This window comes from Manacus candei, unplaced genomic scaffold (genome assembly GCF_025592945.1).
Source record: "Manacus candei isolate 608988 ecotype Guabito, Panama unplaced genomic scaffold, ASM2559294v1 h1tg000067l, whole genome shotgun sequence".
Taxonomy (NCBI): Eukaryota; Metazoa; Chordata; class Aves; order Passeriformes; family Pipridae; genus Manacus; species Manacus candei.
Window position 1 is genome coordinate 3,770,572 of NW_026138115.1, and position 15,759 is coordinate 3,786,330.

General features: G+C 39.0%; 1 protein-coding gene across 3 annotated transcripts in view; it reads left to right on the top strand.

The window, feature by feature from the left end:
- The window catches only part of CCDC88C (coiled-coil domain containing 88C), a 103,166-nt gene that overhangs the window by 61,240 nt on the left and 26,167 nt on the right, over positions 1–15,759 (top strand). For all 3 annotated transcript variants that reach the window (XM_051806579.1, XM_051806580.1, XM_051806582.1), the window contains exons 11-15: positions 3,538–3,684; positions 6,009–6,153; positions 9,301–9,482; positions 12,988–13,125; positions 14,570–15,640. In XM_051806579.1, coding sequence (XP_051662539.1) covers positions 3,538–3,684; positions 6,009–6,153; positions 9,301–9,482; positions 12,988–13,125; positions 14,570–15,640 — 1,683 coding nt within the window. The remainder of the gene's footprint in view (positions 1–3,537; positions 3,685–6,008; positions 6,154–9,300; positions 9,483–12,987; positions 13,126–14,569; positions 15,641–15,759) is intronic.

Consider the following 15,759-nt stretch of genomic DNA (forward strand, 5'->3'; position numbering starts at 1 on the left):
GTTTACTGTTGTGCATCAATGCAGAAAGCTATTAAATGAGCATTTAAAATGTTTTTTCCTTCCTGCTATTGCAGGAGAAGTGCAAAAGATTCAAGTCAAGGTTTATGTCAGTGTAATACTTTTAGGAGTGTGTGTTGTTTTCCTGCTCTGTCTGTCTTGACAGATTGTTCAGGAATAACATTTTAGTTGGACCATCATTCAAGGAACGTGGAGATGAACATGCTCTGGAGCCTTCCTGCTGGGGTGGCTTAATGAGGTCACAACTGTGAATGTTAAGGAGCAGGCTTAACACAGGGCCTCCTCCAAGGGAGTGCTTCTCTGCAGTGTAAAGCTCCCTTCTGGCATTCCTCTCCATTGAACCTTGTGCTGCTACAGGAGATTAGATTATTTTCTAAAACCAGTTGCCTTGCCCTATCTTCCTACTTCTCACCATAATCAAGTTTCTATGCAGGATGATGTGAGGAATCTCTGTGAATTAAAAAACAAACAAACAAACAAAAAAACCCACAAAACAAAAGCAAAAGCGTCACTTGTATGTTTTCATATGACTGTTGAAGGCAATGTTTGATTGTCACAAGATGTTAACTGTCAGGGCTTAGTAGAGACAGCTTCTGAACTGCCTCAAGTCAGGGGTTGAACTAGGTCTGGATGCATGTGCAAATTCTCTATTTTCAGATTTAAACAATCTCATTGCTTCTGTAGTTTCTGAAAATGTTTTCCAGTAGCAACACACTCTGATTGTGCAACTGCTTACCTCCAGGTAATTGTAACCATCTGAATGCACAATGCACATTCTTAAAGCTATTTCAAGTTACAGTTGATAGGGCATCAAACCACAATATGTAATTTATTTTAAAAACTGGAAAAGCAGAATTATATTCAGTGTATTAAAAAAAATCCACAGCTGAATTGGTTTTGTTGCTGATTTAAAAATGAACTTAGAGTTACAAAATAATGTTGGTGAATTTGTTAATTAAATTAAAAATAAACCTTAATTCCAGCAGAAGCAGTACCACGACCACTACCTGCTGATAGTCTTAACAAGTGTGATTTGTAGCCAGATACATTTTTAGGTCAACTGTGTTATCCCAGCAACTTCTGGGAGTTGTTAGGTGCTGACATGTTTTAGTTAGGACAGCTTTACTTTCCAGGCCTTGAGCTGTAACTCTACAAAGCTCCCATGGACTAATTATTTAAATTATATGGACTTTTCGATATTTAGACAACCTCAGATCATGGTGATCTGTGAGTGAGCAATGTTAAACTCGTCATAGTAGGCATTTCCACCGGGTTACTAATTTAAGATTTCATCAGAACTGCTTTGAACTGGCATGACTGCCCATCCTGGGTGCTCAGTGGGAAGTGCTTCAGTCTTCCATATACTGCAGCTCCCACTGATGTGTGGGTTGTACCAGAGCCTGGATATGTATATGTACTTGGCACGTGGCTTGACTCTTGATGAGACAATAAAATGACTGGTTCTTCCTTGGTAGGCAATTTTATGGGTAGTTCTGAGGTCATGGTTTTGAGGTCAGACACCACCTTACTTCTTAGGGCTGTGGTCCAGATTGAGTGTGATGATCTAGCAAAGTAAACTCTTGGCACATTGCTGTTTCATTAGAGGTATTCTGACAGCTTGCATAACACCCAGCAGTTTCTGTGCCATGTGCTTCCTCTGGTCTGTCATCTGTTTGGTGTCAGCCTTTTAAGTTTGCCCACCCTGAAGTGACCCAGGGTCACTTTAGATCAGACTTGGCCCAAAATGCAGGTTCTGTAACATTAGTGTTTCAGTATTGTTGTTATTTTAGTTACTTGCATAGTCAGACATTTTAATTGAAGATGAACCTCTTCACAAGCACTAACATATTTGTCCTTTAAATGCTACTGTAGTAGGGAAACCTTTTCCATTCATGATTTGCAGTTTGGTAGCTGACCCACTGAGAGATTAAGGGTAGTGTGGTTCTGCATAAGGTAGACTTTCTACATTATGCTGTATACAATCAAGGTGCAACAAAAAACTAAGATTACTAGCTATGAAAGGTTTTTAAATCATAGCCTCCTGTGGTATCAAAAGGCAGGGGAAGTGACTGTCATCAGACACTGTTAACTTGTTCTTAACATCTGTCCTTTTCCTTTTTCTTGGTTGTTTTTTTTTTGTTTGTTTGTTTTTATAACAGAGCCTCAAAAATCTTCTTAAGGTTGATTCTATCCCAAAAAATGAGAAGGTACTTGCTGACTAAGCAGCAAAAGTGATTTGCTCATGCCTGATGATCTTTGAGGAATCTACTTGGTTTGGATGTTTGTGGTCTGAGAGAGCAGACGTGAACACTGGTGTCAGCAGAGACATTACATTTTGAATGTAATTACTTTTCCAGGAACAAACTTGTCAAGTGTTTTGTCTCTTTGTACATTTTATGCTTTTGCATATTTCATTGGAGTAGCAAAAGGGATAGGTAGAGGAGGGAGTGAATGACAAAAGGAAGTTTCTTTAGAGAATGAAATAATCTGCTTTTTGCCCGGTTGTAACTCTTCTTGGGAAAAATTCTTACTGTATCCATTTAATCTTTTAAATGCCGGTGTGTTCCTGCCATAGAACATTTGTCTTGGACTCAATACTTATCTGAGAATCAACAAAAATAAAAGCTAGCCGTGGAGTATTGTAGTTTGAAATAAGATGTATTTGATACATGTATTTAAAACATGACCAAGAATACATGGTGAGATCTTCCGCTTTGGACATTTCATGTTTCCAGAGATAAGATACTTGAATGCACAGAGTTTCATTTGTTGTTTGCAAGGAAACTTTAGAGTGCGATATAATTAACTTCTTTCCAATGCTGTGACTGCAGTAAAATAATAAATCAAACTTTTGCTGAGTAAAACCATATCCAAAAGCTCTAATGAGTAAGCAACATGGCTTGTGCAGTTAATGCTCATGTGTTTAGTAGGGAAATGGCAGGGAGTGTTAAATATAAAACAACTTCCTCTGTTCAAGTGAACTAAAATTCTGTTCATGAGAGGGAGGAACCTTATTCAGACATTTACACGGAAGTGTACTGAAACAGGAATGTGGATGTTGTATGTATTGATGGATAGTGTTCCCCAACGTGTTTTGAGTACACTGTAGCATCCCTTGAAAGTAAATAATTTATTTTGAAGCAGAGTAAACAGGGGACTACAATAAGTTGGCTAAACAGTTGGTACTGTAACAGTGGAATTGGAATTGAATAGCTGCTCTTCTGTGTCTTAAATCTCTTCGGTGCACCTCTTGATCTAGCCTCATATAAAGCAAAAGGAACTCCATTAAACTTCTAAAATTCAGGAAAAAAAAAAACCAAGAAATATTAGATTTACCTGCATTAATGGCCCACAGTTAATGAAACATGCTATCATCTCCCATTACAATATCAGGTAAAAATCTTTATGAAACAGAGAAACATGTCAGATTTCTTTCTTGTGTTTTGCAATGTCAGTTTATGAAAATCACTTAGTTATGAAAATTAAGTAAGAAATTAACGTTGTTGCTTTTTTCCCTAGGAATTAAGAGAGGATAACATTGTATTAATTGAAACAAAGGCCATGCTAGAAGAACAGCTAACATTGGCAAGAGCTCGTGGTGATAAACTGCATGAATTAGAGAAGGAAAATTTGCAGTTGAAATCCAAACTTCATGATGTAGAGCTGGTATGCACTTTCTTTTTCATTATGCTAATTTTTGAACTTCTGTTTTTATGCTAGGTTACAGAATCAAGTCACAGAAACCGGTGGGGACAGGCAAATAAATCAGCAGTGCTTTTAAAGAGTTTTTTAGGTTAGACTTGTGTACGTGAATTCTTGAAATATTTCAATGTTAACAGTGTAAAAAGTGCCAGTGCTACTTTGTGTGAGACTGAATTTAATTTTATGCTGGAAGGTACATCAGAATTTTAAAATACAGATTGCTTTTGTATGTATTGATAATGGAGATACTAAAATCTGTTAGTTAAGTAGAAATCTCTTAGATGTAGGAAATGAACTCTACTGTAGTAAATGATCTTTCTCGTTGGAAACAAAATCCCCAGCCATTACAGAGTCTTTCTGAACACACTACCAAGTGTCAAAGACCCAAAATTCCAAAATCTCTTTCTGTGTAAATCAGAGATATGACTTATTGCTTCATGACAAAGAAAAGTAAGAAGTGGGAGATTATTGTCTACAAAGAAAAGTAACATTGGATTTTATAATGCCACTAGAAGTAGTAAATACTTTTTCATCTCTTGTATTTTAGTTAAGTCCTTCTCTCTCCTTACAAAGATGTTGAGGATGCTGTGTGGGGTTAATGTTATAATCCCAATGGACTTCAGTTACAAGTGGTGTCCTTCAGGGGTCCATACTGAGACCAGTGTTATTTAATATCTTCTTTAATGGTTTAGATAAAGGGATCGAGTGCACTGTCAGCAGATTTGCAGATGACACCAAGCTGAGTGGTGCAGTTCACTCTCCTGAAGGACAGGATGCCATCCAGAGGGACCTGGACAAGCTTGAGAAGTAGGCCATGGGAATCTCATGCAGTTTAACAAGACCAAGTGCAAGGTGCTGCACCTGGGTCGGGGCAACCCCCAATATCGGTCCAGGCTGTGGGATAAAGGGCTAGAGAGCAGCCCTGCTGAGAAGGGTGCTGGTGGATGAGAGGGTGGACGTGAGCTTGCCATGTGCACTTGCAGCCCAGAAAGCCAAATTTGTCCTGGGCTGCATCAAAAGCAGTGAGGCCAGCAGGTCAAGGGAGGGGGTTCTTCCTTCTGGTGAGACCCCACCTGGAGTGCTGCATCCAGCTCTGGATCCAGCAGCACAGGAAGGACATGGACGTGTTGGAACAAATCCAGGGAAGGGACACCAAGTTGATTAGAGGGATGAAGCACTTCTGTGAGGGAAGACTGGGGGAGTTGGGCTTGTTCAGCCTAGAGAAACAAAGGCTCCAGAGTTACCTAACTATGACCTCTAGTACCTGAAGGGAGCCTACAAGAAAGAGGGAGAGGGACTTTTTAAAAGGTCATATAGTGACAGGGCAAGGGGGAATGGCTTCAAACTGAAAGAGAGTAGGTTTAGACTACATGTTAGGAAGAAATCCTTTACTGTGAGAGTGATGAGGCACCAGAATAGGTTACCCAGAGAAGTTGTGCATACCCTATCCCTAAAAGTGCTCAAGACCAGGTTGGATGGGTCTTCAAACTAGTGTGGTCTAGTGGGAGTTGTCCCTTCCCATGGCAGGGGGGGTTGGAATAAGATGATCTTTAAGGTCCCTTCCATCCCAAACCATTCTATGATGTTATGATTCAGGGCATTAAAAGGCTCATGTTACACTCAGCTTTTCCAAAGTGGATGAAGATTTTGAACAATGCTTTTCTGAGTGACTTGATGAATTTTTGTGTAATGCTATCTGAAAATTTGGGAACAATTTTCCCTTGAAGTGGGAGGCATCACTTCAGCTCTCACAAATGTGAACGGCCCAAATAGTTCACAAGAAGCAACAATAGATTCATTCTCCAGGTCTGTTTCCTGGAGTTAAAACTCAAATTATGAGGCAGATGTTACTTGCCAGTCCATATGACTGCATCCAAATTTGATGTGATGAGTTGAAGCTCAGGAGAATTCAAGGTTCTATCTGCAGAGTTTCCAGGATGTCAGTGCATGATGCTACATGTTTTTGAAGAGCTTAGCTCTGGAGACAGCTTGAACCCAGCCTGCCTTACTAGTCCTGGCTTGTACTGGCCCTGTCATCACCTGGTAGGTTCTCATTGCCATCACTCTCCCTGACTCTAAACAGGGCCACTTGGGTGCCTCTGCTCTACATTCTGTGGCATATATAGTAGCCCATAGCAAACATTTAATGCTGTACATGTATTTCAGTATAAAAATACAATGTTTTAGGAGATTCTTCTACCCTCAGTGTATGTTGTGCAAGTAGCTGTTAACCCAGAGTCTTACAGATAAGCTGAACACGCATTTTCATTCATGTGTGTCTTGCACAGGACCGGGACACGGACAAGAAGAGAATTGAAGAGCTGCTGGAGGAGAACATGGTCTTGGAGATTGCACAGAAACAGAGCATGAACGAGTCTGCACACCTAGGCTGGGAACTAGAACAACTGTCTAAAAGCACAGATCTTGCAGATAGTGAGTACCAGCTGGGGCAGCTGTTGTGTTTGTGGTCTGTTTCAGAATAGACAGGTTGGTTTACTGAAGGTGGGATCAGAAGTTGAGTCCAAGGTTGGAGAACTTCCCTCATTCAGCCACTTGACTTTGATCGTAGTTTTCTGCAACTTCTGAAACATACTCCTCTACTTTATTTTATTTTCTTTTGATGAAAGCATCAAAATATTTTCCTTTTTGTTCATCCCTGAGAGAGTAACTTTTAAGTAAAATAACAATTTAAAAAAAATAAAGCTTTGTAAATGACACAGCAGAAATGTCACACTGGATATTTCTAACTGAATGGTTGGGAGGAGTCTGTGATCTTTAGTATTCTTTAGTACAATTAGTACAGACAATTAACTGGTCTTTAAGTCCCAGGAAGTAGTGTATGCTGAAGTCATTTATTTTTACTAGATATTGAAAAATGTGTACAGTTAAAATAACTGGCTGATTTTTTTTCTTTGAATGGTTGATTTGATTTCCGTAACTATCACAAACATAACTAATTCTTTCTTCACTAGACAGGTTTTAGCATTGGTTTCTGTGTTTAACATTCATTCTGTCTATTATAGCTGCCTAAATAACAATGCTAAATGGACCTTGGGGAATACAAGCTATTTCCCCTTAATTCAATATGCAGCTTTTATTGAGTACTCACCTTACTTCTACTAAGACTTGCATGTTTGGCTTTGTGTACCAGGAACAGTTTAACTTGAAGACAAAGGAATAAATTAGAGTAAGGAGATGTTAAGTTTTCAGTAAAACTGTCTAGAATAGTTTTATTTTGTAAAACAACTGAGTGTGTGCCTGACACCAATTCTTAAATCTTGCTGTCTAGGATCCTAATTCTCTTCACTAAGATTAATGGCTAGTTAATTGTTACTTCTAAATAATAATCTTGCAAAGCAGGTTATATTAGCCTGAGAAGAGAATGGCACTCTATTGCTCCTTATATGTAATCAAGGATATTGCTTATTGTATTAGTCAGGGGGACAAAAACACAGTTCTCTCAAAGCTTACAGATTTTGTTAAAGAGTATTTCAGGAAAACGTAAAAATATTAAATTTTCTGGCCTGTTTAAAATACCAAGTTTTGCCCTCTTCCTGATTTGGTTTCACTAGTGATGTAATAGAAGGATGCTAGTTTTCTTTTGTTACCTCTTATTTATTAATGTCTGTCAAACATAACTTTCAAAATTTGCTCGAGGGATTTAAAAAACATGAAAAAGATGAGGTTCCTTCACAGCACTGGAGCTTCAGAAACTCTGATTAACCAAAGAAAAAGAATAAGAGGAACTGAGAACATAAGTAGACTTTTATACTCAGTAGAAAAAAAAAAGTAGTGAAGGAAGCCCAAATTTTAAAAAAACAAAACTCATTAAACTTTGAGCTTTTAAATTATTTCAGGGAAATGCCTGTTCTACTTTTACAGTAATTCTCCTTAAGAAGCTCCATTTCAATGCATGTTGCTGTTCTGAATGCAACTTGTTTGTAGAAATATAGCCAGACTTGAAAGCCCTTTTGGAAAATCTCCTGTTCTTGGATTTCAAGTTGAGTCTGCAAGGATGACAGGTAGCAGAAGATTTTACTGGATTGTTTGGAATATTTTATTCAAAATAATTTAAAAAATAAGTATGGGAAAAAGTAATTTAGATGGACTTTGCTTCAGAACAGAACTTAACTGGAGTATTTAGTTAATGTTTACTATTTGAGTCTTCACTTGACCAAAATTCTCCAGTTGATGCTCTATAAAAGAGACAAATAGGATTTTACCATTTCAGAAATTTGCCAGTTTAAGGTGTTCAGTGTGCTGTATGTAATACTGCTGATTATTTAGGAGTCATTAATTTTCTTAGACTTAAAGACAATGTTAAAGTCAGTTTCATGTGAAATGTGGGTTTGAGGTGATGGGCAGCAATTATTCCATGGGAAACAGAAGTTTACTCTTGTAATTATTCAAATGCTGAGCAGAGAAATAAACAGAACAATGAGGCTTGGGTGGTGGATTTTAAGGCTGAGAGGTACTGAGACTTTTGATCTACAAACATTTAGAGTAGAATAACATCTCTGTTGTAAAACTTGCATAAATTTTGTCAGTTCTGAAATTTCGACTTCAGACACCTCTCTGATCAGCATTCTGTTGGATGTCCTGTACCTGGATACCTGATACTAAATTATCTTCCCTGATTCAGCATATTTTTGATGAAGTAGCTGTGAAGATAAGCAATGGAATTCTCCTTTTGTAAGAATTTTTCTGTGACTAAATATGACTGAATATCTGAGTTTTCACTAGCTCTTTTCCAAAGGTGGACAACAAAGATGGTGAAGGGCCTTGAGGCAAAGCTGTATGAGGAGCAGCTGAGGGCACTTGGTCTGTTCAACCTGGAGGAGACTGAGGAGAGACCTCATTGTACTCTACAACTTTCTCGTGAGGGGAAGAGGAGGGGTGTCTCTGGTGACCAGTGACAGGACTGAGGGAATGGCCTGAAGTTCTTTCAGGGGAGGTTTAGGGTGGCTATTAGAAAGAGGTTCTTCACCCAGAGGGTGGTTGGGCACTGGAACAGGCTCCCCAGGGAAGTGGTGACAGCACCAAGCCTGACAGAGTTCAAGAAGTGTTTGGACAATGCTCTCGGGCACATGGTGTGACTCTTGAGGATGGTCCTGTGCAGGGCCAGGAGTTGGACTCAGTGATCCTTGTGGGTCCCTTCCAACTCAGCATATTCCGTGATTCTGTGATCTTCCTGTTTCAGCAAACACTTTGCAGTGGTTTACTTTTTGCCTCAGTTTATTTTCTCTGATGAAAGTATGAGTTGGTATCAAAGTATATTTTGCTACTAACACACTGCTAACATGACTAAAGAAAATTTAAGAAGAGTTAGGAAAGTAAGTAACTTTATAGATGGCTGTCTGTTCAGATGGTTGTCTGTTCAGATACTACCCTATTTATTAGAAGTCTTAATGGTTATCTGTGAAAATGGGTTCTGTTTTTAACAAAGTGTTTATTTAGCAGTCAAGTTGAAATTAGAATAATCTGACTGCAGTAATCTTCCTACAAGTGAATCTTACACACCTCGGAAGGAGATGTTTGTGAATTGATTAGTGCCACCTTCTGATTCTCATGTTTTAACAGCCAGAAAGTCCTTTGTGTTTGAGTTGAATGAATGTGCTTCGAGTCGCATACTGAAGCTAGAGAAGGATAATCAGAGCTTGCAGAACACAATCCAAGAGCTGAGAGATGCATCCCTGACCTCCAGAGAGAGCAGCCTAAAGTTTGTGGAACTGGAAAAGGAAAATCAACAGCTTAGCAAAAAGGTAATTTGCTCACAGGAACAGAGCTCTTCGGTTTTTAAACGCAGTGCACGAAGGGCTGCACAGCATTCCTGAATGATGAGGGATTGCAGGGAAATCACCCATGTTCCCCATAAGACTGAGCATTTTTTTGGGCCCATCTATTTAAGCACATTCTAATGCAATTAAGTTTTAATATTTGTATTCTGTTGCCTTCTACTCCACTGCCTACTTACCTACATCATTGTAAGCATAAGTGTTTTTTGGTGCCTGTTTGCCCTGTCAGATTGTACTGTTGTGTCCCATTTTGTTGTCTTATGGCAGTCACTATTAGGCAAGGAATCTGTGGTCACATTGAACTATTTTTGGTTTTTGAAAGTTTTAATAATATTTCCATGTGAGGCAAATAAATCACACAGGTGAATTCAGGTTATTATTTTTTAAATGTCTTTCTTGCTGTCCAGAGTCCTGCATCAGCTTTTTCTTTGTCTTGTCCTTTTGGCTGTTATAAATTCTCTCATGCGTGTCTCTCTCTCTGCAAAGATCTTGTTTCTTCTAGTCTTTGTAACATGCTGGTCATCACTTTGTAAATTTACTTATATATATGTGTGTTGCACTCTGTTATTAACTGTGATTACATTTAGCTCAAAAGCCAGCTCAGTGCTTGTCCTTGTGAAATGCACTGCTCAGTTCACCTCCAGCTACTAGCCTTATTTATGTCTGACCAGTAACTTGAGTCCTCAAATATGATTAATTGAGCCATGTGCTGCTGAGGAAAGAGAATGCTTGCTACTCTAAGTATAAAACAATTTTCATGTCAAATTTTTCCACATTCCACACAATTTGATAAACTATCCAGAATATAAGGCTCATTTCTCCTTTTCCCATTACTGCTGTAACCTGTGTGTGTGAGACATTGATGCAAAGATTTCTGTTCTGTTTGGCTTACCTATGAACTAACTGAATGCTTTAAAGGACAAGGGGAGAAATGCTGGTTGTGGATTACCTGATTGTAACAAACAGAGTGCCCATTTCTCTGCCAGAGAAAACAGGTATCCATCACTGGATCATTCCATCTTCTGGAGAGATTCATTTGCCAAGTAGAGACCAGTTCTGCTTCTTGTCATTCCTTTGTGAACAAGGAAAACTGCACAAGTTCAGTTCACTGTAATCTTCTTTCCACACTTCCATTTATGACCTGTTGGGTATAAGTAATTTGATCCTGCTCTGATTTACATGCTTAAAATTTGAGACTGAGGCATAGAAGGCACTCAGCAGATACCTGTGGTGTACAGCAATGTAAGTCACTTGAACAACTGTGATCAACCTTTGGCTTTGCCCCAGGCAGATTCCTGTGGGCACCTCCCGTTATGGCACTGTATTGGTGCCAACAGTTGTGATTCCAGAATTAGTCTGATGTTTTTGATGATGATGAATGCATTGACATGGTGGGGTCACCTACAGGTCTGGCAGTTCTGTAAGACAAAAACCAGTAGTGGGGAATGCCTGTGTGGTGAAAAGAGGACACCACATATATCAAACCAATTAAGAAAAAAATAGCAGGTAAAAATACTGTTGTTAAGAGAAAGTAAAATGCTTGAAATCTTCACCAGAAAAACACAGAATATGATAGGAGCTGCTGACTGAATACCACAGGCCAGTCAAGTTGAAGGACTTCACCTCCCATTCGGGAAAATTTTGGAAAAAAAATTGGTAGACAGCATTCTGTCTGTGCAAGACAATGAGTGTCAGTTTACAGAGACCTGATACATCATATGTAAAATAATCTTGATTTGAGATGTTTGAATTTGTTTTAATCTTGCCTTTCTCAAATATGTTTTTTACTTCTCTCACACATGTATCCTCTCAATTAGAGGGTACCCATGTCCACAGCAGGGTGTGCAAAGGGGAGAGGGAAAATAATAGGCAAAGTCTCTGCGATTCATTGCAAAATGGTTACTACAGTAGGCAGGGGAAAGTATAACAGTTCTTGAGGACTGTTAAAGTCAAGTATGTATAAGTCAGAGGACAAAAGATAAAGAAGTGTTTTTCTTAAATGTTGTGGGCCCTTGGGGTTTTTTTTGCAATTTTCCTGAGATACCCATAGTAAAATCTTGCCTCCCTAAAGTCGTTTAACTGGGCTGAGACTTCATCCACTCTCTGGGACTTCCAAAAGTTTTTGTTCGAGTATGGTTGTCTGTCAACTGATCTAGTGCTTAGAAGCATCATGTTGCCAAAATAGGATTATTCAGGTAGTACAATAGGAGATGTTATGAAGGAAAAGTCACATATATCTTTTTTTCCTTTCTTGCAAGGTTTTCAGAGGAGCTAATAATAGAAAACCTTCCTTTTGGGCACAGTCAAGTAGTAGCAGTCCAAGTACCCGTCTGTTTTCTCTGCCTTTCTGACTTACTGAAATAAGCTGTAAACAGTAATGTCTTACTTGCCTCCAGTTTTCTGGGAAGTGCAAATGAAGATTACCTATTGCTGAGCTACTGAGTTTGTTCCAGCTTTCTCTGTACAGCTCCTTTGAGACCCATGAACCTCAGCATGGTTACATTTCTAATTGTTAAGCCCTCCTTATCTCCAATCTGGGCAGCCCCTGCTTGTTTAAACACTTCCTATAATGAGGCGCGTGTTGACATAGGCAGAGCCCAGCCTCCAGCTATTTCCCACTTTTAAGTTATGTCTAATACCTCTTTCACTGACATTTTCACTGTTGACAGAATTCGTAATACCAACACAAAAATGAGCTGATACTTGTGCAGAGCTGTAGGTGCTCACAGTACTTTACAAGCTTAAAAAGGAGCACTTCCTGACTTGGGGAGCCTAGCCTAGCTCTCTGAGCCTCTGGGTTCTACATACTGAAGATTTACTGCTTTTCAGTTCTTCGTGCATTATGAGTGCAACTTTAAAAAGGAGCGAGTATGAAAACATCATTCACTGTAGGACTGGAGCCTTATTCACAGATCATTCAAATCCAGCATTGTCACCCGCTGGGGAAAAGAGGGCCGACAGAACACAGGGAGAGGGAAGGTAAACTTGGTAACTCCAGTGCTTTACTGCTTTTCCTCCATTCCTGTTTTAGGTTGGTGTTTTGGTTTTTTTAATGCTGTTGCTCACTGAAGTGGCCTAATAACTTTCTCTGCATTCACTGATAGAGTAAGACCATCAGTAATGGAGAGGGTAGGAGGAGGCAAGACCCTCAGAAAGGTGAGCACCAGAATCTTAATCACTGCTGACAGGAGCACAACAGAGCATTCAGGCAGACAGGTGAACAAAGCATTTTTTACCGCTATACCTTATATGTTCTGATCTTAATAGGCATGAAGGAGATTCTTGGCACTGTGAGAAAAACAAAACAGTCCCTTTCCTCCTCTGAGACTGGCAAGCTGCAAAAGGGAAGGATTTAATCTTTTAGCCATAGTCCCCATCTCATATCTCTCTGGTCTTCAAAATAACTGAAAAGTGCGAACAGTCCTTGTGTCAAACTGTGGATGATGTGGTTTGCTGTGTTCTCTCCACACAGATTGAGAAGTTGCAAAATCAAATTGAAAAAGAGAAGCAAAGTAATCAAGATTTGGAAACCTTGAGTGAGGAGCTGATAAAAGATAAAGAGCAGCTACAAGTCGTCATGGAGACTCTAAAAGCTGACAAAGACAGACAGGTGCAAATTTCACAAATATAATTTAACAGCATATGCTCAGTAGTGGTAATTTAGTGATGTCATTTAGAGCATGAGGTTCTCTCAGGGAGATAGAGCAATTTGAGAACTATTAAGTGCAGGTTGAACTCGTTCAAATATAGGTTAAAGGCTTCTTCAAGTGAAAAGGCCCAGCATGTTTTGCTAATTACTGCTCTTGTTACCATAAGGGAATCTGTCCTATTTATAAGGACAGATCTTCCCTCTTTGAGGAAAAAAGCCCCTGGATCTTACTAAATGGAATACCAGCTGGTTTTAGGATGTGCAAATAAATCCCCATTTTATTGCAGAAGATTGGTCTTTTGCCAGCTGTATGACCTGATCAGTTCAGTTGAGGTTTTTTAACCAGGCAGCCTTTTTTGCCCTGTTTAAAAAAGATGCTGAGAAAGCATTTATGTCTTCTGGATTGATATTTTAAATACCCCTCAGTTTTTGCTGCTGTGCTGCAGTTCATGTGCAATGCCTGGAAACTCTCTTGTTACAGGTTTGTGCAAGGTATCATCTGTATTAATTTGACTAATGAAGAAAACACAGACACAGATCATTAGAGACTGGTCTGAATATTCTCAACCTGTATTAAAATTTACTCTAAGTTTTTGTGAGGTGAAGATTAAATAGAAAAATGTCTTATTCGTGTAGTGCTTTTCATCTTGAGGGATTCTTACCCAGACTTTTCCCTGGGAAACATCACTTTGCCAACAAGGTCTTACATTTCAGTTAAAACAAGTATAAACTCTCTGTGGCAAGAATTAATAAATGCCTCGAAGGTAGGGCAGAAAGTAAAACCAGAAATATCCTCAATTGTCGGAAAGGGGCAGATTTGGATTTTTTCAAGTGTAAGTACTTTTGATTTCTGTGACTGTTGTCTGGTATAAGAATCGAATACGAATTGCAGTCTAAATTACAGTTGCATTAGCTGAAACTTGACCAGTGGGATAAATGTACTGTCCTTACAGAAAGTGTGTCCTTAATGACATCTGTAACTGCTCTACATTTTCAAGCATTCTGAGCTTTCTGACACTTTGTCAAAGATAATTTCAGTCTTCAGATCCCAAAGATGAAGGTAAACCTGGGCAGAAAGATAACCTTTATTAAGAATGATTTGTAAGAAAGCATGTTCTCCAAGTGTTCTTTGAAGGTTTTCTATCTCCTTTCTCCTTCTTCCTCAGCTATCTTAGCTGGTAGCAGGAATATAGCACTATTTTCAATTTATGAAAATCATGGGTTACCAGAGGTAACAAGTTTTTTCAGTAGTTTGGGTTCTTGGTTATAGTCTGGGAAAACTGTTGAGAAATTTGTCTTGGATTAAATGGATATGGTTTTGTTAACAATCGTATGTCTTCTTTAGGACTAATTTGTACTGCATTCCTAAGGTAGATGAGTAACGTTTTCATGACTGTTTATGTAGATACAGGACCTTAAACAAGAAAATGATCACCTTAATCAAGTCGTCTTATCCCTGAGACAAAGATCACAAGTGAGCAGCGAGGCAAGAGTGAAAGATATTGAAAAAGAGAACAAAATCCTTCATGAAACAGTTACTGAGACAAGCAGCAAACTGAGCAAGCTGGAATTTGAGAAGAAACAATTGCAAAAGGATTTTGACCAAGTTAGAGAAAAAGTGGAAAGAGTGGAAGAAATGGAAAAAGAACTCCACCGGCTGGAGAGGGAGAATGAACAGCTCACAAAGAAGGCAGCAGTGATGAAAATAGTGACAGAAAAAGTGGAAGTTCTTGAGCAGGAGAATGGGGATCTAGAAGTGGAAAATAGGAAGCTAAGAAAATCCTTGGACACACTGCAGAATATTTCCATCCGGCTTGGGGACCTGGAAAGGGACAACAAGCAGTTGGATGAAGAAAATCTGGAGCTTAGAAGAGTGGTGGAGACCATGAGATTTACCAGCACAAAAATGGCACAAATAGAAGCAGAAAATAAAGACTTGGAGAGGGAGAAAGAGGACTTAAGAAAGAATGTGGAAATGTTAAAAGCGATGAACAAGAAGTCAGAGAGACTGGAGCTAAGCTATCAGAGTGTCAACTCTGAAAACCAGAGACTTCAGCAAATTGTGGAGAACAGCAATAAAAAGATCCAAGAGTTAGAAAAAGAAGTACAGGGAATGGAGAGTGAAAATCAGGTCCTCCAGAGAAACCTTGAGGAGCTAAAGGTTTCTGCCAAACGACTAGAGAGGTTAGAAAAGGAGAACAAAGCCCTAGAACAAGAAGTGTCTCAACTTGAGAAAGACAAAAAAATGCTAGAGAAAGAAACGAAACGGCTTTGGCAGCAAGTGGAGCTGAAAGATGCTATTTTGGATGATAGTACAGTAAAGTTGGCAGTTGCTGAGAAAGAAAACAAGACACTAGAAAAAGAAATTGCTCGATTCAGAGATTCATCTACTAAGCTGAAAGAATTTGAAAAGGACAATAAAGATCTCCTAAAGCAAGTGACAATTGATAAGAGAACACTAGCTACATTGAGAGAGGTAAGCAAAATAATTCTACTGGGTTGTATGATGCTATTTTTTTTTCAGCTCTGTGAGGTACCTGAGACATCTGTCCCATAGGAGACCTTCACAGCCTTAACAGCCATCACTGGATAGTG